The sequence below is a fragment of the Arvicola amphibius genome, chromosome 3 (assembly GCF_903992535.2).
Source record: "Arvicola amphibius chromosome 3, mArvAmp1.2, whole genome shotgun sequence".
In the NCBI taxonomy this organism is placed as follows: domain Eukaryota; kingdom Metazoa; phylum Chordata; class Mammalia; order Rodentia; family Cricetidae; genus Arvicola; species Arvicola amphibius.
In genome coordinates, this window is record NC_052049.1 from 130,750,639 (window position 1) to 130,777,943 (window position 27,305).

A 27,305-nucleotide genomic window follows, 5' to 3' on the forward strand; every position below is an offset into this window, starting at 1 on the left:
TGTGTGTGTGTTTGTGTGTGTGTGCGCGCGCGTTCTGACTCTACAGCCAGCCACAGGGTCCAGGCCCGGATTTCTCCATTCAGCTGCCTCTCTGCAAAAGTCAGGATTGTGAAGGGGAAGAGGACTGGCAGGGTAGAGGCAAGAGTCTGTTCTAATAAATTTAGAGGGATCAGACATCTGGGGGAGGGACACTCTGTAACCAGCTCACCTTGACCTTGCAGAAGGCCAACATGGTGTGGCTCTGAAGAAAAGAAGACCCCCACAGTCATGTTCCCTGTCCGTCAGCCATGTCCAAAGCACTGGCATCCAGAATAAGGCTGGCTTCTCCTAAGCCATTTGCACAGCAAGCTTATTGAATTGCATTCTGTCCCTATGTCCTGGGTGTCTTGGGTGGGGCAGAGGTGTGGGAGGACTCGATTGCAGAGGGTGCTGATGCCTGTGTCTTGTGGTGGAGCTTGAGTGACAGACAGGAGGAAAGAATATGGTTAGTGACTCAGATTGTAGCCTCATCTGGGTATCAGAACTACCAGGGGAGTATCTGAGGAACTTCCCAGGCTCTACCCCAACTGCTGAATCTGTCTCTGGGTGGTACTCAAGTCCATGTATTTTTAGAAAGCTCGAGGGGATAAGGGGTACTTGAAGGCACAGTTGGGTGTGGCCACATTGAAGCAGGGTGCAGAACTTTCCAGCAGATGGGCAGATGCATGTTTAATGGAAGTCAAAGAGGAAAATAGAACTAAAGAATGGTCCAGGCTTTAATGTGCTGAGATACAAGGGCCTATTCCTTGGCCTGTGTCTCTCTCCCTCCCCCACCGTGCATTCATGCCACATTTAAACATGCTCACATTCTGCCTACCATTCTTATGGGATTTATGTACTTGTGTCCCACAAGGCTGATGCTACTAGAGTATGACCCAGGGTGGACCTGGGGCCTGGGCTCAGTTGGTGAAATGCCTGCCATGCAAGCAGAAGGGTCAGATCCTCAGCACCCATAAAAAAGCTGGGCATAGTAGTACCTATCTATGATACTAGTGCTGGGGGTTGGTGGAAACAGGAGAATCCCTGAGCTCATTGGCTGGCCGGCCTAGCCCAGTCACTGAGAGAGAGCTCCAGATTCAGCGAGAGACCCTGTTCAGAAAACTAGATGGAGTGCAATTGAGGAAGAAAGACCTCAGACATCAGATGTTGAGCCACATGAATGTGCACACAGCACTGGGGGTCGTTCCTTAGTTCCAGAGGAATGAATGGGTCATTAGGTCTTCGGTAGGAAAGCAGGGCCACTGGGTGCAAGCAATCAGATGAAGGAGGAGGCAGTGTCTTCAGGATGTCGGCAGGTCCCTTCTGCACCTCAGTTACCAGTGCCATAAAGTGGCAATGACACCCTTTTTCTAGGGTCTGCGTCCAGAAGAATGATGATGGTTTGCACCAGGTGGATAAGGTAGAGCCCGAGGGTTAGATTCTCCCCGAGGGGCGAAGGCACTGTTCAGGGAGCCAGCCACACCGAAGAGAGCTGTGCTGATTGTCTGCTGTGTGGTAGGTGGAAGCCCTACTACTCAGAAGGGACCTCACACTTAGCCCAAAAGCAGATGGGAGACCTGAGAAAAAGGAAGAGCCTCTGGCTTGTGTTGAGGTGGGACTATACGGACACAGAGCTTCAGGCTGCTCTGCTCGGTCTGGGACTCTAGGGGATGAGACTGCCTGGCTGGCCTTTCTACAGCAGCTGTCCCAGGGTGCCAACCCTTCTGCTTCTCCAGAGTTGTGGGCTTCTCATCCTTTATCTTTCATGCAGCTCCCCAGAGGCCCCTTTCCCAGGAGATCCTGCTGGACCCACTGGAGAGAGGGATCCCTCTGCCGCTGCCGAGGTGGCATCCAGGATGTCTCCCCAGTGGACTTCCGTGGTACCTAATGGGAGTGTGTGGTCAGTTCTTTGTTGTGCATTTGCCAAGGGAGCATACTGAGGGTGTGCGGGGTCCAGGGTGATTTCCTCCACAGCTGGACCAAGGAGGTTCGCTGGTGCAGAGGTGCTTCTCAGCCGCCTGCCCAACTGCCTGTGGGAAGGGGCCCCATCCACATGCAGGACCAGGAACTGGCATTTCTCTACTGGAGGTCTTCCCTTGCCATGAGGATTGGGCATTGCCTAGGATAAGGGGCTGTCAGTGTACCGGCTTTCCCAGCTGGCTCTGGGAGGCTGGAGAAGCTTCTGCAGCGGCTGGCCTGCAGCCATGGCAAACAGCTTCACTCTGAACACCGTCTAGTTTGTGGCTCTGTTGCAGACATGTCTTGTGAATGCTGGTGTATCTGTTCTTCGGGGTGCATCCATGAGTCTGGGGAGGTTTCTAGAGCAACACTCTGGGTTGCTGTTTGGGATGGGGTGGCAGGAGTCCGATTGGAATGCAGGCTGTTTTTTTTTGTTTTTGTTTTTGTTTTTTTTTTTTTTTTAGTATTTATTTATTTTATTATGTATACAATATTCTGTCTGTATGTATGCCTGTAGTCCAGAAGAGGGCACCAGACCCCATTACAGATGGTTGTGAGCCACCATGTGGTTGCTGGGAATTGAACTCAGGACCTTTGGAAGAACAGGCAATGCTCTTAACCGCTGAGCCATCTCTCCAGCCCATGGTTTTTTGTTGTTGTTGTTGTTGTTTTAAGTTTTTTTTTTTTTTAAAAAAAAGATTTATTGATCATATATTCAGTGTTCTGCCTGCACATATGCCTGCACGCCAGAAGAGGGCACCAGATCTCATTATAGATGGTTGTGAGCTACTATGTGGTTGCTGGGAATTGAACTCAGAACTTCTGGAAGAAAAGCCAGTGTTCTTAACCTCTAAGCTATCTCTCCAGCTCCAGGCTGTCCTCTTAAGCCACAAGGATACTGGGTTCAGGGTATATGTTTTTTTCCTGGGAGTATCCAGTAACTTTCTACTCCAGTGGCCACTTTTAGGAGTGGCACAGGACAAGTTCCCATGTGTCCCAGAGCTTGACCAGTAACCCTTAGACCCTGATCAGGTTAGATCTTGGACGGGGCGGGAGGCGGGACTCTGCACCAGCTCACAAACCTGTATTTCCTAACTGCATTAGCACCATGAGGTTGTGGGTATGGATGTCCCAGTGGCGAGCAGCTCCTGGCTGGTATGTGATGTCATTAACCAGTTTTATGCAGCTTGCCTGGCATTTCCCATATGGCAAACAGTAGTGCAGGTCTGGGGACAGTATAATAACCTCTGCTGGATTTGTAGCTTAAAACCCAGCTGGTCAGAAATGTCTTAACTCTCATCTCCCAAAGGACACCTGTGACCCCAGGAGAATAAGATGTCAGGACCTGTAATACAGAGCATGGGGGGGCTGGGGCAAGAGGATGGCAAGAGTAAGACCTGAATGGATCACAGAGTGAGTTCCATCAGTGATTCGTAGGTTAATTAGAAGGTAAAAGGAGCCCAGATGTAGCTCAATGGCAGTTCTTGCCTCTCATGCACAGAACCCTGGCATCAATTCATAGTACTATGCAAGACCAGGTGCGCCTGTAGTTCCAGCACTTGGGAGGCTGAGGCAGGAGTTCAAGGAGGCAGAAGGAGGAGAGCGGGGGTAGGACAGATGCACACAATCGAGGTGATCTGCGTGAACTGATAGAAAAGTGGGAAATGACATTGACATCCCAGCTGGACAGTATTTTTGTTGTTGTTGTTTTGTTTTTTGGCTTTTTGAGACAAGGTTTCTCTGTAGCATTGGAGCCTGTCCTAGAACTAGCTGTTGTAGACCAGGCTGGCCTCAAACTCACAGAGGTCCGCCTGCCTCTGCCTCCCAAGTGGCCGCCACCGCCAGGCAAGCTGGCCAGTATTCTGTTCACACCAGCCCTAGGCAGGACCTTGCCAACCCAGAATGTCTTGTTATCCTTTTAGGGCTTATACCTTGAATGATCTGAACTTTGAAATACCTTTTTTTTTTTTTAAAGGTGGGGGCATGAGAAGGTAACTAGAAGACTTTTTTAAAAAAAAAAATATTTATTTATTTAGTATACAATATATGCCTTCAGGCCAGAAGAGGGCACCCGACCTCATTACAGATGGTTGTGAGCCACCACGTGGTTGCTGGGAATTGAACTCAGGACCTTTGGAATAGCAGGCAATGCTCCTAACCACTGAGCCATCTCTCCAGCCCTGAAATACCTTTGTTAATTAACCTTGTCGGCTGTGTGTTGGGGGAAGTGGACTGTGACCACATCTGTATCTAGCAGTCATCCTTCCAGGCAAGACTAACTACTTTTAAATTAGTCTTTCTCTGTCTGGATGGAATTTTCACCCATTTTGGTAACCACTAGTCTACCCTGGTCTGCCTGCCTGCCTGCCTGCCTGCATGCCTGCATGCCTGCCTGCCTGCCTTCTTTCCTTCTTTCCTTTCTTCCTTCCTTTCTTTTAAGACCAGGTTTCTCTGTGTAGCCTTGGCTGTCCCGTAGACTAGCCTGATCTTGAACTCAGAGATAGTTGCCTGCCTCTGCCTACTGAGTGCTGGGATTAAAGATGTGCGCCACCAGACTCGCATCTACCCTGGGTTACAGTGGATCTTGAGGACACCCATCCCTGCTGTCTGGATTCTGTCTACACCTGTCCTGCCTTTACACCCATGGGTGGAGGCCCAGGTGCTTTGGAGTCAACTGGGTAGTACTTTCCACTGCCATTAGTACACACGTTGATGCAGGTTCCTAATGCCCCTTGCACGGGTGTTGGTGGGGGAAAGAACTTGACCAGCTTAGCCCAAGGGACAAGATGAATCCCCCTGGACCACTGGACTTTCAGAGAGCTTGAAAGGGGCTTCTGGCTCTAGCGGGGCTTCTTGGTGTTAGTGGTGTTTTCGTAATATTGTGCTGCTGTCCTGTTTTGAGCTTTTAAGAGGAAGCCACTTGGTACCACAGTGAGGGAAAGCAATGTCTTTTAAATCGTGTTTTCTTTGCTTGTTGCTGTTCTATGCCTGTGTGCCAGGTGCATTATTTAAACTTCAGAAGTGCTACAAAGTAGTTAAGGTTGTTCCCATGTAACAAGTGAGGGGATGTGGTTAAAAAGCTTGCAAAAATTACTTGATCAAGGTCAAGGCTACCGAGGAGCTGTCCTGGGTGCACAGCCTGGCCAACGTCGGAGCTGTGCAAGCAACCTAGAACTTTAACTTTAACCTGCACCTTCCAGTCATTCAGGTGATAACCTGCAAGTCCTCTGACCTATTTACCCTCCCCCAACCCCCACTTTCCTCCCCTCTTGTCTCACTGAGAGCTTGGGTTCTGGAGCTCCCAGTCCTCCTCCCAGCCTCCCGAGTGCTGAGACTGCAGGCATGCCTCCGGCTGTGCCCAGGGTTTTAGGGAAGGTTCTTTCCCTTTGTGGCCCTGACATACTTTATACAGTTAGTTTATGCCCACAACTGAGATACAATACCCAGAGATTGTTCCTACAGCCTGGAAAGTAGGAAGAGATACATCGCTTTCCAATAAAAGTAGGTTAAAATGTAATTAGGGGCCCAGGGCCTGCCTCTGCCAACAGGAGCAGGGACTGGCATCCTCTTCAGCAAGAGCAGCCTAACACCCTTGTGAATGGGCACGGCAGCTGTGTGCACAGAGCACCTCCCTACCCTGTTGTGCTAAGCCCTCTCCTGGGATAAGCAGAGGCTTACTTGACCCTTACTGAGCATCTAGGGTGAGTTTTGGGTGGTGCTCGTTGCTAGGTACTCAGTAAACATTACCTTCTGGATCTGTTAGCACACCCCAAGGTGTAGGTTGGGCCACTTGTTTTTGAGATAGGGAGACTGGCCCAGAGCGGTCAGGTTGGCAGACTGGGCCTCACTTTTATGTTTCAATGGCCTCATTGCATACCTCTCCCAGACTAGACACCCTTGGGTCAGGGGACAAGGACACCATTGTCACTGTAGCCCCATACTCACGTTGTAGTCTCCACTGAGTGAGTTTTGGCATTTGTGGGATGGACTGAGGTTAAGTAACCTATCCAGACAGGTGTGCGGTGATGAGGCCCTTAGATCTGTAGGACTTTGGACTGTGACCCTGTAATCAGGGTGGGCTCTGATTTAGGCACTTATCACTAAGACAGGTGGATGCAAAATGACAGGTACCAGCTTATTTGTATTCCATGATTATTTATTTTTATTTTTTTATTTTTTGGTTTTTCAAGACAGGGTTTCTCTGTGGCTTTGGAGCCTGTCCTGGAACTAGCTCTTGTAGACCAGGCTGGTCTCGAACTCACAGATATCCGCCTGCCTCTGCCTCCCGAGTGCTGGGATTAAAGGCGTGCGCCACCGCCGCCCGGCGTCCATGATTATTTATTACAGCTATGATTGGAAGCCACTCAAATATCCACAAAGGAGGGCCTGGGGAAGAACAGTGGCCATCCACAGGACAGGGAGCCATCTGGCTACAAAGAAAAAGGTTTGTTGGTGGTTAGGACGGTAGCTCAGTGGTAGAGCATTTGCTTGGCATGCATGAGGCCTCTGGTTCAAGCTACGGCGCTGCCAGGGAGGCTGCTGGGTGGGGTTTTGTTACTGAAACACAGTCGAGCTCACCCTGGCCTCTTGATTCTCCACCTCAGGCTCCCAAATGCTCAGGTGACAGGAATGTGTTACCGTGCCCAGTCAAGGCAGATGGTGAGCTCTGTGAGAAAAAGCAAGACAAAAGTCAGTGTTATAGGCTAGTTTGGGGGTAAAGGAGAGAAAAATGATTCCAAAATTTACCCATTAAATCTAGACACACCCTGGATATAGATAGGTGGAGTAGTTACTGGGCTCACAGAGGGTGGTGATGGGAGGGGTCACTGGATTATTTTATATTATCTGATTCTGAAACCAGGAGGATTAATGTATTACTAGATGATGGTGACGATGATGAACACCTGGAAAACGGGCAACTACAAAGAGTGGTTTGGGGGCCAGATATTCTATTTTAGTTCATATAGCTTCTTTTTGGTTTTGGGTTTTGTTTTTTTGAGACAGGTTTTCTCTGTGTAGCTTTGGTGCCTGTCCTGGAACTAGCTCTTGTAGACCAGGCTCAGGAACTCACAGAAATCTGCCTGCCTCTTCCTCCTGAATGCTGGGATTAAAGGTGTGCAACACCACCTGGCTCATCATATAGCTTCTTATGTCCGGATGGGAACACCTTGGCTGATCCTTCCATGACTCTCACGAAGTTTGAGCAAGGCTGCCATGGCGCATAGCAAGGAGCTTCCTCAGAGTGTTCCTTGTCTCTGTCCCTGTGTTTATCCCCCAACACACTACCATGGTGCAACTCAGTTGGTTCTTCTCCCAACTGAGTGATGTGAAGATACAGTGAAGGCTGTTCCAGAGCATTCTAGCTGCCATATAGTGGGAAGGTAAAACCACAGGATGCTTTCCCAGGTAATTTTTAATGTCTTTCTGATCAGAAAACATTTGCTGGGGGCTAATCACAAGGAGGAGTAGGAGACTCGGGTGTAGAGCGCCTCCTCTCTTCTAGGGTGCAGCATTTTGCTTGGTAAGGAAATTCTTGTGAAATGGATTGTAGTAATGCCAAGCACAGCATGGCTTCCCGGGTGCCTTCCCACCTAGCGTCTGGCCTAGTTCTGTGGATTCCTGTGAGGTATGGATTCTTCTTCCCATTGTCGTAGTGAACACACTGAGTTCATGAAGTCCTGCCCCAAGCCATAGTTCTGGCCTGGGGATGTAGTTTGTAGAGTTTGCCTAGCCTGGATGAAACCTTGGAGTCAGTCTCCAGCACAACTTAAAACGGGTATACACCTGAGTTCCTAGAACTTGGATGGTGGAGGCAGGAGGATCGGAAGTTGGAGATCATCTTCAATTGCCATAGAGTTTATGACCACCTGGTCTCAGGTTTATGACCCTGTCTCAAAAACAGCAAACAAAAAAAGTCTTAGTTCTTAAGTGGAAAAGCCTGGAGCCAAACCAGACTACGTCACATTGTCCCTATGGTAATAATCAAAGCGACATTCCATAGGCTGTCTCCCATTGTGTAGCATAGGCCCATTAATACCAGAAAACATGACCATTCACGGCTCACAGCAAAGTCCCTTTGCTCATGTGCCTTGGAGCAACCGTGGAGGTCAAAGGACAGCTTGTCTGGGTCAGTTTCCTCCTTTACCATGTGGGGATCCCCGGAATGAACTCAGTTCATCAAGTTAAGTACCTTTTACCCACTGAGCTATCTCATCAGGCCTTCCCTTCACAAGCACGCTTCCCACTGCGAGTCCTGGCCGTGGCTGCTCCTTCTGCTGTTAAGGGCCCTGATCACATACTATGTGGGGTTCGAGTCTGTACAGAAAACACACCTTGGATAGATTTCTTTAGCCTTTCTTTCAGTACCGTCCCTTCCCACTTTACTTTCCTCTCTTTTCCTTTGAGCTTCCCTTGTAAATACAGGTGTATGCAATCACTGGCTTAGTACCTGGTCATCACCTCACCCCTAAGGTTTTCTGCCATGCCATACCTTACCACCTCACACGTTGCCTGGCATATTGTAGCCACTCATTAAAGACTACTGAACGAGTGACTGGGCCTGTAGTCTACGCAGGTAGCCCCTCCTTCAGAGGAAAGAAGCAAAGCAGTGGTTTTAGAAGTGAAAAGGCCCTTGGCACTTGCTTCGCAGAGCTGCAGGATACCTCGCTCGTCCATCTGATAGGTGTTCTAGGTGTTCGGCAGTTTGTGTGCGGAGCTCTTCGCAGATGGCTGCTTAGCGTCCTTTGATTGTTGTGGGTCTCCAGCCTTCCAGCCTCAGCGCCCTGGTTTTCAGATGCCTTCCTATCCTAATCACCTTCTTCCAGCTTACCTCTGAGGTTCTGGAATTTAAGGTTTGGTCTTTTGGTGCAGCTGAAGTTTGGGACATTACCACCAATGAACCTTGATTTTTTTTTTTTCCTGCCTGTCCTTTTTTTTTTTTTTTTTTTTTTTAGGTTTTCTTAGATTTTTTTTTTTTTTTTTTGTGCTAAAACATGGGCGTCATAGTATGCACGTGGTGATCAGAGGACGACTTGCAAGTGTTGGTTCTTTCCGCCTGTGGGCTTCAAATATCAAACTCAGGTCATCAGACTTGGTGGCTGAGGTCCTCCTCCCCCCAAATCCTTGCTACTAGAGCTTGAACATAAGGCGTGCTAGTACATGCTAGGCAAGCGCTGCACTAGTGAGCCACGCGTCCCGCCCATGCTCATTCCTGCGCCCGAATAACTTTGTCAGTGTGGGCTGCTGTGCCGGGTGGGTGGTGGGGCTGGTGCTCCCTCAGGAGCTGACCTCCTGCCTATCTATCTTATCCACCTATCTCTAGCCCCTCCTTGACTCAGAGTCCTGAGTTGTAGCATTTTAAGTTATTTTGGTTTTTTTGAATTTTAAGATTAAAGCAACTGTAGATCTGTGAACAAGTTAACTCTGTCTGTGTTGGTTTTTTGTTTGTCTGGTTAGTTTTTGAAAACAGGGTTTCTTTGTATAGCTCTGGCTATCCTAGAACTCATTCTGTAGATCAGGCTGTCCACGAATTTATAGATGTCCGCCTGCCTCTGCCTCCCAAGTGCTGGGATTGAATGTGTGCACCACCACTGCCCTGGCTCTGTGTTCTATTAAAATAATTAAGTATAGGTCATGTTCCACCAGCAAGACCAGGGGAAGAGAATGGTACTCTTGATGCTAAACCAAACCTGCATTGCCTGGTTTGGCTTAGCTGCCCCTTCCTCCACCTCCCTCCCACTCCCTCTCTTCCTTATCCTCCCCTTCCCTCCCCCTTTGTCCCCACTTCTCTCCCTCCTCTTTTCTGCTCGCTCCCCCTCTTCTCTGCCAGAGTTTTTACCATAAGTATTTGATTTGTCCACTTAGGCGAGTTGAGTGCATCCTGTTAGGAAGGAGAAACAGCTGATTGGTTCCCTCCTTATTAACTGGTGAGGTTCTTCTGCGTGGTTGGTCTCCACGGAGCCTAAATGCCAGGGCTTTAGCACTAGGGCCCTGCTCCGCTCCTGTAATTGAGGAGGCTGCAAGGTCTGAAAGAGGTGACAGGAAGGAAGTCAGGGCAAGGTTTCTCCTCTTAGGCTGTTTGGCATCTCATGCATTTCCATGCCAGCTAAGGTATGTAAGGCCTGGCTGGAGGCCTCCCTGCCTAGAGGAGGGCTAGGTTGGATCTGTGGGTACTTCCCTCTTCATCCCTCTTATTTGCCTCCCATTTCCTCTTGCTTCAAGGAGGTCCCCCTGGACGGAACTGTCTTTGCCTCTGAGCCTCAGGCTGAGAGAAGAGAAATCCAAGGTTTTCGTCACTGGCTAACACTGATCTTCACATATACCACAGGGTGGTTTCGAACTCATTAGGCAGCTGAGGACAGTGATCGCCTTGACCTCTTTGATCTCCAGATCTCCTGCCAGTGCGAGGGCTAGAGGCATTTCACCCGGTATGGCTTATTTGGTGCTGGGGATCAAACCCAAGTTTTATGCAATGCTACCGCCTGAGCTACAAGTCCATCCCTGAAACATTTGTTTGTTTTGTTTAAAGGTCAACTGGAAATGGGGTAGATCTCCACGCCAAGGCTTCAGTGCCCTGGCCTCTGAGTCTGAATGGCTTCCTGCCTTTTGAGATGAGTCAGGACAGGATCATGATGGGCAGAATCACTGAATTGCCAGGGAAACTGGGGAAATGGCCTCATTTGTGCTGTGCGGTCAGCATCTCCAGGTAGAAGCCCTAAGGAGGATGCCGAGGGCCTTCCTCAGTACCCACCCCTGAGTCCACTAGAGGTCCCAGCATCACTGACTTCAGCAGCTAGTCACTGGCATCCTTTAGCTGGTACAGTTGGTCTGCCCATGAGTGGTTCTAGTGGGATGTTTTGTCTCAGACATCGGGGAAGGGAGTAGTCATCTAGAAACGTCTCAAGAATGATTGCCCACCTGCGCTTAAACCTTTCTTCTGGCCTGAGTGGTTTGTTCCCATGTGAGCGCTCAGTGAGCATGAACTGGCCAGGCCCTCTGTGTAGGACGCCTGGGGGGGACACTGAATCTTAGACCTGTGCAGTAGCTCTCAGAGGGTCCTGGTGGACAGGGACAGGCTCCTGGGAAGGGTAGGGAAGGTAGAATTCCTGTGATATGCAATGCCATGTGGTGTCACCATGTTTTGCTGTAGAGGAGGTGGGCTAGCAGTGGGGGGAGGTAGACACTGCTGTCTTGGAAAGAGAGGTGAGGTTGGGGGCCTGGGAATCCTGCTCTGGGTTTGAACTTGATCTCCATGGCCATTAAAGACTTTGGGGGGAATAATGAGACGCGATGTAACTTCACTGTATCTGCCCCAATCCAACCCTCCTGAACCCAGCTTTTCTATTGCATGGGGAACAGTGCTGTGACTCTTTAATAAGAACTTATCATCCATCATGACTTTTTATCAGGAATCCAAGTGTTGGTGAGTGGAAGTGGTTTGTGCCCATTCCCCTTACCTTAAGAGGGGCACAGGTGCCACCGGGTCCTCTGTGAGATGACTGACAGGCTCCCACACTTAGAACCCCACACTCTGGGCACTGTTTTTGTAATCTTGATGTGTTGAAAGAGTCTAGCTGATGTGTTTCTCCGTCTTAGTTTTTAATCTAGAATAATGAACAGTCTTGCACCTTTGCATGCTGAATCCTGAGCTCTTCCATCCCTGAGGTCTCATGCCTCCTTTAGGATGTCCTGTCAGAATTTAGAAGTAGAGGGAATGAATACCAGGCGTTCAAAGTTCGGACCAGAAGGGCTTCATCTTTCTCTATTCATGCCCCACTACCCAGTGTGTAGTCTGAAGGATGGGGCAGAAGCTCAGAGTGGGCAGCAACTTCTACCAGGGCACACAGCAAATTCAGAGACACGGCAGGGGCAGAAGCCAAGTCAAGAGGCTGCCTGTAGCTTCCCTGCATTCTCGTTGAGTGCTTCTTGACCAGCCCTTCTTTTTCTGGCCGCCTGGACTAGTGCTCTCTTCCTATATTCCAGACCACACAGAAAGACAGCAAAGTAATTCAGAGAATGAAGCCTGCTAGGTTTGGTCATGACCTCCGACTTTCCGTACCTCTCTCCACCCCATCTTTCTTTCACCGCGGTACCCTCCCCCAAACCAAAGTCAGACCGGCAATTCCTCCTTCCCTTCAGAACCCACAGCAGCCCTCTAGGCTCTTTCAGGTTTCTCTGGTAACTTTCTGTTACCTGAAAGTCAGTCACAACAAGGGCAGGGCCAGGCAGCCAGGGAAGGAAGGTTTGGTTGAGATGGAAAGCAGGAACGAGGCTTTAAGAGAAAAAATAAAAGGGGCTGGAGATGGATCAACACTTAAGAGCGCTTGGCTTGCCGCTCTTGTAGACTCCCAGGGTTCGGTTCCCAGAACCCACAAGTGCCTCACCAGTTTCAGAATATCCAACGACCTCTTCTGGCCCCAGCGGGCACGGGGCACACACACAGTTTGCAAGCAAAACACATTTTTTTTTTTAAATCTTAAACAAAGATAAGAGGAATGCAAAGGCGCATTATCCGGGCAGGGGCAGAAGGTAGACATCCTCTTGAACAAGCGTGGCCTTGCACCGGGGCCTCCAGGGACCACCACCAAGCCCTTTCCACTGAGAAGAAGCGTCCCCAGCACCGACTCCGGCGGGAAGTGGAGGCCCAAGTCACCCGACTGAGCGCCGGGGGGGGGGGGGGGGGGGTGAGGAGGGAGCAAGTCACGGGGCTGGCGGGCTGGTGCTGTCGGGCCCGCCCAGCCTGCTGAACCTATGAGCCAGCCCGATCTCCCTCGGCCCGCCCTCCCACCTCCCAGTAATGAGGATGGCGTCACCGCTGCCCGCGCCACGTGCTCACCCGCTGCCTGCCGAGCTGCTTTGTACGCCGCAGCAAAAATCCAAGGCCCTGAGAGGCGTTCAATTCTTAGGGAGGTTTTGTTTGTTTTTAAAGCGGGGAAAGGACCTTTGCCCTAGCCACGACTACGCACGATCTTGACTGGCGTGGAGACCCCAAGCCCCGGCTGCCACCGAGACTGCAGGGAACTCCAGCCTCGGGAGCTTGGTGGATGGGCCGTGGATGCCTTTACTTTGTGCCAGGGGCTGTGATTCTGACCTAGGTCAGGTGTCCATGCATGGTGTGGCAGAAAAGAAAAAAATTGCCCAGCCCAGAGTTCCTTGCGTTCTCTGCCCAGCTCTGCACCTGGGTCCTCCGCTAAAACAAGGGCTCTTTAAACCGCTCAACAATCGATCTCTCTCACCCGACCGTGGGCCCATAATAAGAGGGCTGAAGAGGTGGCTCAGCAGTTGAGAGCACTTGCAGCTTCTATGGAGGGCCTGGATTCTGTTCTCAGCACTCATGGTACCCTGTAGCTCCTCCAGGAGACCGTTTGCCCTCCGCAGGCTCCGCTACACCTGCGGTATTCACACCCAGAAACATATAAATAAGAAATAAGGTTCAAAAAATTAATAGATGAAATCCTAAGTGTGGTGTTTGTTTTCAGTGTGTGTGCCTATACACCCACAAGAGCACACTGAGTGAAGTGTGTTTTGTTTTGCTCTTTAGATTTATTTGTATGAAGTGTGTGTGTGTGTGTGTGTGTGTGTGTGTGTGTGTGTGTGTGTGTACACATACAGGTGCCTGGGTAGACTAGAGAGAATAGGTCATCTAATCCACCCTCCTCCCCAGCTGAGTTACAGGCTCTGACCCTGTGTGCTGGGTACCAACCAAACGCAGGCCTTCTACAAGAGCAGCAAGTGCTTCTGAACCATCTCTCTAGCCCCCCAAAATGTATACCTTGCAGTGGTTGTGAGCAGAAAGCCAGTGGCCTCTGGGCCCTACGATCCCCGTAGCTATCAAAATTATCCGACTTCTCCAGAGCGGTGTCCCTTCCCTTGTGGAACCCGACTGAGTTTTGTAGGTTTTACCGTGCTGCTTGGTAAACAGAGTTTACCGTTAAAACAAACGCAAGCATACTTCTATTATCTCTGTCTAAACCTCGCTGACTCATGCGATCTGGCCTTCTAGCTAGAAACGGGATCTGCAACAGGGGATGGCCCATTTAAAAGCTGACCTAGTTAAAACTCAGGAGCACCACAAAACACAGGGTCAATTTGATTTGAGTCTTCTCTTCTGTTCGAAGCCTGGAACTTGGAACCTAAATTGGTCAGGGACTGATAAAGTTGAAACGAAAACAACATATATTTACCCAATTATTTCTCAGTAAAGGAAAGGAAAAGCATAACTAGAGGTTGGCATAGAAAAACAGGCAAAACAAGATGTAGAGATTGAGCATACAGGGTGTGTTTGGGGCACTCTGTGCCTCTCTGGATTAGTATGGAAGGCTTGGGATGTTGAGCTAAGAGTCCCCATGGCAGGCGGCTTGGAGGACAGGAACAGGTTGGGTGCCTTTGTTTCCATGCTGGTGGCTTCAATGTGGATACTATACATGGATACCGTAGCAGAACCAGCTGCCAGCTATGGGTAAAAGGGATAGGGAGTGGTAAAGTTCTGGGCTAGGACATTTATTGTTTAATCCAGCCCTAGGTGGTTGGGACTAGAGTTGTGAGAGGGAACTAGAAGGCCAGGGAGGTGAGATAGGCCAGATCAGCCGTTCTCAGCCTTCCTAACTCTATGACTCCTTAACACATTTCCTCATGTTGTGGTGACCCCCAACCATAAAGTTATTTTGTTGCTACTTCATAATTTTAGTTTTGCTACTATTGTGAATTGTAATGTAAATATCTATGTTTTCCAATGGTCTTAGGAGACCCTTGTGAAAGGGTCGTTCATTCCTTAACGGGTCTTGACCCAGAGATTGAGAACCACTGGGCTAGATTGAAGAATTTGAACTAGAGCCAGGTCTGTCTGGCTACAGAGCCCGCCTTCTGCCCACCCTCTCCCAGTTGCCACAGAAATTCTGAAGTTTATTCTTTAGAGCAGCTCTCAAAGTATCCTTCTACCTGGGTCTTTATTTTTTAGAAGGCTGTTGCAGATCCAAGTTTTCCAATCAGAGCCACACACAGACTTGGCTATCTTTGAGTTTTATGAGGTTTTGTATAGAGACAGAATTTCACATAACCTAGGCTGGTCTCAGACTCGCTGTGTGGCTGAGGATGATGTTGAACCCCGTAATCCACCTGTCTCCGCCCAGTTTATGTAGCACTGGGGCCCAAATGCAGGATTTAGCACATGCTAGGCAAGTGCTCTATCAGCTTGGCCGTCTTGGTGAGTTTGCGACGAGGGACTCACCTTTTCATTTTGCACTGGGCTGTACTGACAGTACCATTCCTGACTGAGACAGCATCTTCCCTTGCCTTTCTGGGTGTCACCTGTCTGCCCTCAGTGGCCTGTCTTATCTACTAATACTGAAGAATACTGAGTCCCTAACTCATCCTCCTTCTTAGAACTCTGGGATAGGTCTGTCATCTCCCAGCATGCCACCAGCCACTGCTCTTTCTGGCAGACTCCTCCCCTACCCCCATCTGGGTTCACCATGGCTTCTGTGTCCCTTCAGCCAACAATGTGGCAGGAGTCGAGGGAGAACCAGAGGCCTGTATGTGAGTGAGTGCTGGACCAGTTTGGTAGGGAAGCGGCGGATGTGCTCCCAGGGCTGGGGCCGGACTGGCATAGATAGGCAGCCAGACCTGCTGAATGTAAGACAGAGCCTTGGTTTTCCACACCATTATGCTCTGTGTGTCGGGGCTGTTTGGCCCCCTCTCTTTTGCTATTCCCATTATTTATATTGTGCCTGGCCCAATGGGGGGGGGGCTTTGCTAAGCGGTGCTGTGGTGTGCATTCCCGCTAGGCTGATTATGGGGAAGGACAGTCTCTGACCTCTAGGAGGATCAGATGCTTAATACACGATTAAATGATTCATGCAGCAACTGCCTCTGAGCTCAGAGCCTAGCCCGGGTGCTCAGTGCCAGTTACTAGGATGGCTTCCTGGGAGGGGGGGGGACTTGAACTAGATTTGGGTGCAAGGGCAGGTGATGGGGGGAGGCTTCTAGGTCACATTTAGAAACTTGAACATTTTCCCAGACGTTAACGAGCTGGGAGCGTTATTGAGGCTGGAGTGTGCACTTTATAGGTTAAACAGATGTCACCGTCCCTTTACTAAGGCAGTCGGCGCTTAGACTCCACAGAACAGAGATGGTATCATTGAGCCCAGATTAGGGGTCTCGTATCCAGGGTGAGGTCTGTTACCAGTAGACCAGGTTATTGCCTAACCACATCCTCCCGAGGTCACAGCCTTCTAATGTGAAGTAGTGTGGTGGCAGTGACCGGGGCCACAGTGTTGGAGATGTAGAAGAAAGGTCACATCTGAGAAATAAATGTGTAAAGACAGATTCGGTGGTTTTGAAACAAACACGTTCTTGAGCCGAGTAAGTGTTAGTGTTTATCCTGAAATTTGGCTCCCACTGGTGAGAAATGATGGCAAACCCAAGCTTTGGGAGGGGGGGCACAACAAGTTGTGTTTTGTTTTGTTTTATTTTGTTTTTTTAAGAGCAAGGGAGCAAGGGCAGGCTGACTTCTGGAGAATCTGGTGCCTCCCTGCTGCCAGCAGGATGTGAGTGCCAGTCTCCTCCTGGGTGTGACCTCTGGGGGAATGGAGACTGCCTCCTGCCTGGGTCTGGAAGTCCCTGTGTAAGCGGACCGAGAGCAACCCACTTCTTCGGGATGCTTTAAAAAACGGCTGGTGGGACTGGGAGAGCATCTAAACCCGAAGTACAGATTTCCAGTTTAATTTTAACTTGTAGCTCATGCACACTCGGGACTTGGCAAGGGAAGCGGGCCTTTATTTTTATTTATTTATTTATTTATTTATTTATTTATTTATTTATTTAGAGGCGCAGCACACCCTGAATACAAAAGGGATTTTCTCCTCATGTGGAAGGGCTAGAGAAGAGGCTGCCAAGTATGGAGGAAGTGGGTTGGAAATGATAGCAGCTGCAGGGTGGGTCCCCTCGTTCGCAGGCCTTAGAGAGAGCAGGGGGACAGCTAGATGACTCACACAGGGGACTGTGGCTGCACTTTCTTTTGTCCCATTTGAGCCACCTCTCAGACAGCTCACCTGCCTATCTCACTGTGAGCCTGTGTGGCCGGGGCTTTCTACAGAATACTGAAACCCCATCTTACCTCCTGAACTGTGCAGGGCACCCCTCCCTCCCTGTCAGAAAGGAGGTGCCTCAGAAAGGCTACCTGAGAGTTTCCCAGATGGAGTGGAAGCAGCCATACTCCTTGGGGACCCCACACCCCATGGGGTGAGCAGGGGGGAGGAGTACACAGCCATGGCCAGGTTGAGCTCTGCACCTTGGGGGCTGAGGGGGTAAAAGTGGTGCCCACCCAGCTGGTGAGACAGGAAAGGGCTGAAAGGAAGCCATTAGCCATGGGAGCCTGTGGAGTGTATCTGGGCAGCCATGTGCCCTAAACCTTGGAATGTTAGAGATGCTTCAGGGGAGCACTACATTGAGCGGTCAGTGTTGACCGTGTTGGTTTGACAGACACCTGCCGTGACTGTCCTGAATTTCGGGAGAAGGGTTTCTTTTTCTTTTTTTTCTATTTTGAGACGGCATCTCGTGCAGTCCAGGCTGGCTTCAGATTTGACTGTGTAGCTGATGAAGACTTTGAATGCACCTGGTTTGTGGGGTGCTAGGGATCAAATCCAAGGTTTCATACATGCTAGGCAGGCGCTGCCAACTGAGCCACACCACCAACCTAAGACAGGTGTTCTTGATGCGGCTATCAGTAGAGAGAATCCCCCTCCGGGGCGTAACTGGAATGTTGAAATGAAATTGTGTGAAATGCTTAAAATGTGTCTGTTGTGGGGAAGGGTGGAGGTTTTTTTTTTTTTTAAACAGTAGCTGTGATGACTTGCATAGTGTCCCTGAAAGGGGGGCCCCCAGTTTGGGTGTGATGCTGGGAGGTGGGGATTGGCCTGGTCGTCTGTTTGTAGAAGTACTAGGCAGCCTGCCCTGACATCAGGAGTCAGGGAGGCATTGTGCCTCCCCAGGATAGAGGCAGCTTCCTGAAGAATTCCCTTGACTGTGCGGCATCACCTCTCCATCCCAGGCCATCTTAGGCTTGGCTAATGGCATGAAGAAGAGAGGTCTTTGACCGCTCTAGGTAAACCACTTCATGTCTGCAATCTTTGCCTGGGATCTACCTCTGGAAGCAGGGATTTCCAGGAAAATCAGTTAAGGAAGAAGACAGGGCCTCCAGACTCCAGCATTTATTACTCGCGTCCCTCTGCCCATAGCCACCCTCCCCAATGTTTGCTTCCGGCAGCCTGGCTTCCTCTCTCTGCAGTTTTCTTGCCCTAGAGTGGAGGGCCACCTGGCTTTACCCTTAGGTACTCTAACCAGTGAGTGTTCCCATTTGGACAGGGAGTAGATGAGGACCTACGGGCTCACAAGGACACCTCCTTTAGTTGGCCTTGGGACCATAACCATGAGGCTCATGGTCCTGCTCCTGGACAGCACCAACATTTTCTTCTGGTGGAAATTTCTCCAGGACAGTGTTGTCTAGGCATGAGAACTTAGAACAGGGTTCTCTTCTTTGCTGCCCCCATGGCGGGGGGGGGGGGGGGGTGGGGGCCTGATCGCAGTGATAAGTGCCAGGCCTCGGCGCACAGGCTCAGACTGAAGGAAGGAGTGAAAGCAAGTGTGTGTTCCGTGCAAGACGTGAGCATTTAACGGGGAGAGGACAGTGGGGGCTGAGCATGGGAAGTGAGCAGCCTGCCTCCAGTGGGTGATCCGGCCTGGGCATTTGTAGACAGGGATGCTAGATGCCACCTGCACTGCCCCCTACACTGCCCCTAGCACTGTGGCTGGTGCCTGTAGGGAGTGGTGACTCATTTTCATTGTATGCTGGGATTAAAGAGCGTGTAGCAGGATGTTGTTTTACACACACACACACACACACACACACACACACACACACACACACACACCAGCCTCAGTGACGACATGGCCTACTGATTGTCCTCTCTGAAGTGATTCCCTGTGCTAGAGATGCACTTCCTTATTCAGCATCCTTCTGTCCAGGTCCTGCTAATGGCAGAAAGACCAGGCTGCTCATTCTTTGCTCCGAGGCAGCTCTGATCCGGGCGCGAGCCGGAAGATGTGACACCGAGGTGGGGGTCGGGAGCGGCTTCTCTGACCTTTCCCCATCTCCACTCAAACCCTCCTTCCCTTTCCAGGTGAAAGAACTCGTCCTGGACAACTGTCGGTCAATTGAAGGCAAAATCAAAGGCCTCACAGATGAGTTTGAAGAACTGGAATTCTTAAGTACAATCAACGTAGGCCTCACTTCCATTGCGAACTTACCAAAGTTAAACAAACTCAAGAAGGTAAACAGCTAGGGCCTGGGAGCCAGGAGACTTGGGGTGGGGGGGTACTCTGTGCTGGGGAGCATAATTAAGGGCAAGGCCAGGTGCGTGCTCCAACTCGCCAGCACAGCCCCTGGAGATGTTCCCTTCCTGCCGTCTGGGGAGTTAGGAGGCTTGGGGCCCCAAGCCTTCGTGTTAAAAGCTTCTTCCCCCTTCCACCTCGTACAGCTTGAACTAAGCGATAACAGAATCTCAGGGGACCTGGAGGTATTGGCAGAAAAATGTCCGAACCTTAAGCATCTAAATTTAAGTGGCAACAAAATAAAAGACCTCAGCACAATAGAGCCGCTGGTAAGTCCCTTGGGGTCCTCCTTTTTCCTTGGGGCAGTAGGGCTTGGTGTGGGCAGCTTTCGTGTTTGTCTTTTGAGCTTACTTACCCCCTTATCTCCATTTCTTTGGCTCTCATTCTGAACTGGGAGCTAAGGTGGGAACGACTGTTTCTGCTGAGTCCATGGAGACTTCGGGGCTTTGACCCAGGTCATCTGGCCATAATGGGCACCCAGTGTGGGGCAGAGAATGGACCCTGGTCTGGGCTGTACCCTTCAGCCTGGGTTCACAGTCCTCGCTGGCTTGCCACCCTTTGAGGAGAGGGGAGCCATCCAGATCTAATGGTGCAGGATTCCCGGAGCTTGAGGCTGGGCTGGGTGGGAGCCTGGTGCAGGCCTTCCTGTGCAGATGTGGAGGAGAGCGTCTCTGTTGGTGACCAAGACCTCAGAGACATGACGGGTGACACTTCTTGTTCTTCCTTTATTCATTTTTCCAGTTAGAAGTGAGAACTTTTCGGCAGAATGACAATTCTCTATGACCAAGGCCTAAAGTGCAGCATTCTTTAATACCCCCCCCCCCCAAGAAGCCACCTGAAGGTGTGACACAAAGAATCCTTTGGAAATAGAAAAAAGTAGCCCAGACAGCAAGCTTGCCTGTTGAATAAGCACAGCGCCAGGCACTGTGGACTTGAGGAAGGCCCCAGGACACTGCAAAAGTGACTGGTCCAATAGCAATGGCCTCCCTTTGGGTTCGTGTTTCAGGGTTCTTGTCCATAAGGTCACACTGACCATCTGATGGCAATGACAGCAAACTGGCATTGCTTTTTCAGGCTTGGACTTTACCTTTCTATCCATGTCTTTGGGTCAGCTAATAAAACACACTCACTGACCGCAGAAAGTTCTTTCCTGGTCTCCCACTAACCCTCCCAGGAAAGGGCAGGACTATTTTCATCTGCCAGGAAGTCATCATTTTGTTATGAAAAGGAGCATCTTGGAAGTTCTGAATCAGCTGTGCTGGGGGTGTGTATAGGGCCGAGTCTAAACTCTTCCTGAAGCAGTCACCCCTGGAGAGCACACATCCACACTTGTTCCCACGTCCCTGCATGCAGATTGCTTCCCACGCTGGTTATTGATAAGATGTCCTCTGTCCTCCCAGGACTGGAACCTGTTTTGGGGTGGGGGGTGCTGGGCCCCCTCACACAGACTGGAACTCAGATGTCCTCACCTTCCTTGAGCCCCTCCACTAAGAATCGCCTGGGTCTACATACAAAAGTGGTAGAGAATCAAGTGACCCTGAAGGGTCTGCATTCTCTAGTTTGACCTGGTCTCCATGGCAACAAGAACTTACTGGGGAAGGAGTCCTTGATGAATGAGGTGTGGGGGTCAGGATTCAGCTGCCTGGCTTCCTAACTGTGTGTCTCTTTATTTCCTGGGCCTCAGTTTTCCCAACTAGCCAACCGGATAACATGGGCAGGACTGGTCTGACCTGATACAAAGTATCATACTGAGTGCTCTAGACAGACTGGTCCTCCATGGCTTCTATTCCTGTCCTCATTGACAGTATGGTTAGCAGACTGAGTGCAGGCCAGGCCTCTCATTCTTCAGCTGCCCTGCACACTGATAATTAGCTCTGCCTTACAGGGGTTGGAGGATAAATTAACCTAATGCATGGAGAGCTGTGTGCCCGTGATGATTAGATGCAAGAGCTAGTTCATGTTGTCGTTTTCATTCCCTTTGGACTTCCTGTCGTGGGGGTGGGTGCATCAAAGCTCTCAGCTCATGTACCAGACGGGTCCAGGGTTGACTTCAAGGCAGTCACAATTGGGCAAAAGCTGAATAGTTAACTTTGGGTGAGGCTGTTCAAACCCTCAAGCCCAGCCCATTTTGTTCACTGAGGTCTAGGCTAGTGCAGAGCTAAGGTGAACTCGCGCTGGCACACACTCTCAATGCACACACGTACGTATGCACGCACGCACATGCACGAGCATACCTGGCTTCCTTCTCGCTGTAATTCCGGCCTGTCCTTGCTGCCTCTTCCTAAGGTATTTCCCCCTCCCCACCCACTGGCCACAATTACCCTCACCGTTGACCCCCTTTCTCCACTTGCAGAAGAAGTTAGAGAATCTCAAGAGCCTAGACCTGTTTAACTGTGAGGTGACCAACCTGAATGACTACCGAGAAAACGTGTTCAAGCTCCTGCCCCAGGTCACGTACCTCGATGGCTACGACAGAGACAACAAGGAGGCCCCTGACTCTGATGTTGAGGGCTACGTGGAGGATGACGACGAGGAAGATGAGGATGGTGGGTGACAGTGGGAACCCAGGGCAACAGTGGCTCAGATGACCGGCCACCTGCCTCCTCTTTTCGAAGCCCTTGAACCTCATCTCCCCACCCTAATTGGTCTTATTGGTTGTCTCCTGAAAGACATCTTAGATGTTCAGGGTCACCCTTTCAAATCTGGTATTTTCTCAAGTCCCCCAGGGAAGGTCACTATATGTATCTCTCCAGTGTTTCACCCGACTTAGGAGGAAAAGAGGCCAATAGAGGGTGGCCTGAGGACTTTGCTCATCTGGTAGACCAGTTTTCTGCTGGAGAGGTTGTGGCGCCCCCTGGTGGTTGCAGCGTGCAGGAACGCAGGCCAACATTGGACTGCTCAGGGGCCCCAGGCTGGGAAGTTGGGGGCTATAGGCAATTCAGACCCCTTGGGAAGGAAGGAGAGGCTAAGGGCCCCTCCTCCTAGTTCCTTCTCATGGTCCTCTGCAGGTTTCCTGCAGCTTTCCTGCATGTCTTTACAGCTTAAACAAAGCTAAGAGGCAAGATAGTGCCCAGTCAATGCAAACATAAGATTTGGTTTTTCTTGTTGGTCTGGGGTCTTCTGTGAGATCTTCAGATATTCTCTTGGCCTTGGTGAAGGTTCTTTTCCCAAAGGTTATAAGTGTCTCCCTGTTGGGGGCATGGTATGGTGCTGTGGTGTGTGTCAGGGGCCTGTGCTACAGTGTCGGGTCCAGCCTCTGCCCTGTTCCCCCACTACACGGGTCATGTGTGGCCTCTTCAGAGGGATGAGTTATGGTGACTTGGCCTCTCTACTTCCCTGGGCCCAGCGCTTCTTGCTCAGTCCCCAGTGTCTCTGGCCTTATCCACACATAGGCTCTTCCACACATGTGATTTGGAGAAAGGCTCATAGCATGTTTTGGTGTGTTTGATCATGTGATCACCACTTCTGTGTGGGCGAGCTGTTGGGCTCTGGGTAGACATGGGGCCACCTGTCACCTCAGTTCCTGTTATGTTCTTGTGACCCATCCCCCACAGAGGAGGAATACGATGAGTATGCCCAGCTAGTGGAAGATGAAGAGGAAGAGGATGAGGAGGAAGAAGGGGAAGAAGAGGACGTGAGTGGAGAAGAGGAGGTAAGGAGACAGGGGTGGGCACCTGTGTAATCCACCTGAGCCCTGCCAGGCACCTCTGTTATCGGTCGCGACAGCCCAGGGAAGGGAAGGGGTCCCTTTCCACAATTTTTCCTGTATAGAATTTGAGTGCACAGACATCCAAAGTAGGAAGCTGGTTTCAGAGTAGGGATGAGTGCTGGAATCAAGGGCCCAGCATGCTTTGGGGAGGCTGAAAGCAACATTTGGGAGTCAGTTCTCTTCTTTCCCAGTGTGACTTCTAGGAGTTAAACTCAGGTCGTCAGGCTTGGCGGCAAGCACCCTTCCTTTGCTGCTCCATCTTGCCAGTCCCTGCTTAACGGGTCCCAGCCCCGCCCTGTGCTGGCTGTGTGTCTTTGAACAGGTCGCTTGACGTTTCTGAGTCCCCTAGCGTCCGTGAAGTAGGAATCCCTCACCTTTCTCACCAGGTTATTGAGAGTAGAGTACCATATTGGCAGGAGGTGCCCGAGGAGTGTGTGGCCGCTGAGTCCTCGCTGTGTGCACTGCCCTCCTCATTTTCGGTGTGCTAGGTTTTGAGCTTGGATGTTCAGGGTCTTCCGATGGCCGAATCATTTTTCATGAGTTCTTTGCTAAATCTGTTCTTGCCGCTTAAGACTGGTATACTGGGAAGGAGAGCACATGGCTAGGTGGCTCCGGGCATGTGTGTGTGTGTGTGTGTGTGTGTGTATGTGTGTGTGTATGCGCGCGCGCGCGCGCGCACGCACGCACACACGCAGTACACGCACCACAGTCCCTCATCCTCCCCTAGCTTCCTGCCTCCTTGCTTGATAGTCCACCTGCCACACATACCGCCTGAGCAGGTTTCCCGGCCTGCCCACCCCAGGCCTCAGGATGGTGCATGGCAGCGGGAAAGCGTGCTCCCAACTGTTGTACAGTTTCTCTTTCTTCTAGGTCCAGGTTGCCAGGCCGGCCTTTAAGGAATATTTGGGGCAGGGAATGTCTTTCCCTGAGGACAGGGTAGTTAGACATACTGGCTGGATTATCGGTTGTACTGTTCTTGCCTGTCGTAAGAGCCCCGTGTGTGGATCTTGTTTTGTTTTTCTGTAAATCTCGTTGACCCTCTGCCCATTTCCAGTTGCCAATGAAGAAACACTTAAATACATACACACAGTCTTAGCAAACAGACCAGGCCGAGATCTATTCAAAAGCAAATTTACTTCAACAGTTCTTAGAAACAGTGGGCAGCGGGCAGTGTTGGCGCACGCCTTTAATCCCAACACTTGGGAGGCAGGGGCAGGCGGATCTCTGAGTTCAAGGCCAGCCTGGTCTACAAGAGCTAGTTCCAGGACAGGCTCTAGAAACTACAGGGAAAAACCAAAAAAAAAAAAAAAAAAAAAAAAAAAGAAAAGAAACAGTGGGCAGCCACCTGTCAGAACCTGGGGCTTGAGGTACAGAGAGGCAGAGAGGCTGCTATGGAACCATGGGAAGTACCCAGAGCCAGGGCCCTGGTGGGGAGGATGAAGTCACAAAGCTTGACTGAGTCCAAAGCTAATTGGAAATGAAGTCCTCTAGGGGCCTTGTCTTCCCCCACCCCTAGCTGCCTGGACTTGACAGAGGGGAGTGGCCAGGAGAGCTGGGCTTGCCCACTTGATTCTGGCTTTGCTGAAACCAGAGTCTTCCTTTGAAGCCAAAACCATATTGAGGACAGATGCAAGAAAGGACAGCCTAGTTTCAGTGACAGGCCACTGCCTGGGGAGGCTGTTCTCCTATGAGCCTGTACATTGGCAAGCTGCCTGAGTTCTGGGGACTTCACATCCGGAGTCCCTAACGTGGGGCAGTCCACAGCTACTCTGCAAAGCCCCAAGGTAGTTTGCCAGCATCTTACATCTCTGGGTACATGTTGGAAGCCTTCTGCCTCAAATGGTTCCTTGATACACAACAGTAAGAAGCCCTACTGTGTGTTTGCTCTGAGCTACAGGCATTATTGTGAGCTCTGAGGTAGGAGATAAGGCCTTCTTAGGCAGGGGCATTTATCCCCCATTCCTTTTTTTTTAAAACTCGTGTACATGTTCAGGTATGGCATATGTCCGTGTGTGTGTACACAGTGTGTGGAGGCCAGAAGTTAATGCCAGGTGTCTTTCTTACCTACTCTCCACCTTATTTTGAACCAGGGTCTCTCACTGAACCCGGTACTCATTGATTTGGCTAAACTGTATGCCAGTGAACCACAGGGGTCCACCTGTCTGTCTCCAGGGTGGGGCTGCACAGGTGTGCTGCTGGGCCTGGCTTTTACGATTGAGCGTGGTCCTCAGACTTGCTCCCCCTGAGCACCTCCCCCCACCCAGTGGGGGCATGGCTGATATCCTGCTTCTGTCTTTGCCCCTAGGAGGATGAAGAAGGCTACAATGATGGGGAAGTGGATGATGAGGAAGACGAAGAAGATGCTGGTGGTATGTCAGTCTGTCTTGCTGTCTCCTCCTGGCGGTAGCCTTTGACACTAGCGCTGACTTGCTTTAAGGCTTTAAGGACCTGGCGATAGAAAGGGGTACACTTTCGTGCCTTGTTTCCTAGATGGCCCTGCTTCCTAGGTGTGCAGCTGCTGGGTCCCCAGTTGGAGCAGGGCTGACTGAAAGGTGGCTGCCTGCTAACTGTCTCCTTTCCTTGCTTTTCCAGAAGAAGAAAGGAGTCAGAAGCGAAAACGAGAACCCGAAGATGAGGGCGAAGAGGATGACTAAGGGGAATTAACCTATTTGGGGAGATTCCTGTTGTGATTTGACTGTTTTTACCCATATCCCCTCCCCCTCCTATTCCTGCCCCCCGAAACGTATTTTTTTCTGATTGTAGCGTTGATGTGGGAATGAGAGGGGAAAAGTGTACTGGGGGTCACGGGGGGGTGGGGGGATGGGGGAGGAATAAAGTACTATTTTTACTGCCACTCTTTATTTTCCCCCCTCCTTTTTCCTTGTGTCTGGTTTTGTCCCCGTAAATGCAATAGCTTAGTACGCACCAAGCAAGTGTTTGTTCTTACTCTCTGGAGAAGGTGGCTTTGAGGTCTCTTAACATTTTTTGGTATGTCCCACATCCCCAGAGTTGTTGGGAGGCTGTGGCTGGCCTCCACCAGGTGACTCACAGCCCTTGTCTTCAGTAACTCTGATCTGGTTCACGCGGTCTCTGCTGGAGGCACCCAGCACCCCGGGTTTGTAAATAGCTACCTAAAGGTGTATTTTGGCACTGGTTTGGGGACATTCCCCCTCTCTCACCCCTTTTCCCCCATCGCAGATGGTAGTGGGCTTTGCTTTTGCAAAGAGAACTTGCGTTACTCTGAAGCCATGATCCCGAGAGCCAAAAAAAGGCAGACTTAGGAGATACGAGCAAAATGGGCTTGGTAATCATGAAAATCGGCGAACCTTCATATTTCAACTTCTTTAAAAAAAAAAAAAAGCAACCTGTCCTATCTTGTTCTGTAAAATATTAGAGCAGTTTGTTTTGCAGAAATAACAGGAGGACTCATTTCGGGAACTCCAGCTTAGAACCTTTTTACAAATCTAAGCTCTGGGGGCCCACTGCATGTCCACCGGGTTTTTGTTTTATTTTGTTTTCCTTCTTGCATACATTGGAGCACGGAAAAGGAATGCAAAATTGTATTTTCTTACCTAGTGGGACTCTGAATTGACTGCAGGTTCCTCCTAGCGAATGCTGTTTGCTTTCACCGTCCCCTTCCGGATTGCTTTAGAAGTGACGACGCGCTGTTCCCTGCTCTGTGTCTCTCTGTACAAAGAACATCTGCAACCCATTTTTCTCCCACCCTTGAGAAGAGCCAAACTTTGAGTTTTATGTCTGTTTGTCATTGATAAATTTCAATAAATCTTTTTTATACAATTTTTTGGGGGATGGCTTCTTTTGAGTCCTTACAAGCCACTGATCATCCTGGGAGCAACCGCTGGCCCAGAGGGAAGTCTTGTTAATGCCACCTGCTGAAACAGCTTTTCTTACAGAGTATGTAGCCTTACACCAAGGTTGGAGACTTTTTGTTTGCGAAGCAGGCTGGGTGGGATGTGTACTACTTGAGGGCTGCATTTAAAAAAAAAAGAAAAAAAAAAGGAGGGAAGGGGGGGATGCAAGACCTACCTATTTATAATAAAAACATAAAAACACCCAAAAGGCAGGCCAACAATAGCATTTGTTTTTTAATATCTTCGAATATCTTTCATGTTTTTTTCATATTGTAAAAGAATGTATGCTTTGAAAACTCAGGAACGTATAAAACATTATTTAACAAACCCTAGATTTACAGCTGGTGTTTATTGTGTTACTT

General features: G+C 50.2%; 1 protein-coding gene and 1 long non-coding RNA gene across 7 annotated transcripts in view; one reads left to right on the forward strand and one right to left on the reverse strand.

Moving 5' to 3' along the window:
- Positions 1-26,869, forward strand: part of Anp32a (acidic nuclear phosphoprotein 32 family member A) — a 38,037-nt gene extending 11,168 nt beyond the window's left edge. For both annotated transcript variants that reach the window (XM_038321426.2, XM_038321425.2), the window contains exons 2-7: positions 19,152-19,301; positions 19,509-19,631; positions 21,716-21,908; positions 22,917-23,014; positions 25,377-25,440; positions 25,664-26,869. In XM_038321426.2, the coding sequence (XP_038177354.1) occupies positions 19,152-19,301; positions 19,509-19,631; positions 21,716-21,908; positions 22,917-23,014; positions 25,377-25,440; positions 25,664-25,725 (690 nt within the window). In that variant the 3' untranslated portion in view covers positions 25,726-26,869. The remainder of the gene's footprint in view (positions 1-19,151; positions 19,302-19,508; positions 19,632-21,715; positions 21,909-22,916; positions 23,015-25,376; positions 25,441-25,663) is intronic.
- LOC119808894 lies at positions 6,179-12,642 on the reverse strand. Of its 5 annotated transcripts, XR_005284577.1 has the most exons (7): positions 12,360-12,642; positions 12,169-12,247; positions 11,433-11,664; positions 9,815-10,001; positions 7,762-9,038; positions 6,556-6,643; positions 6,179-6,407 (listed from the first exon to the last, which is right to left on the reverse strand). It is a non-coding gene; the product is annotated as an uncharacterized LOC119808894 (long non-coding RNA). The 5 variants fall into 5 exon arrangements; XR_005284579.1 differs by having other exon boundaries at positions 6,179-6,403; positions 7,762-10,001; XR_005284576.1 differs by having other exon boundaries at positions 7,762-10,001.
- Positions 26,870-27,305: the final 436 nt, after the last annotated feature.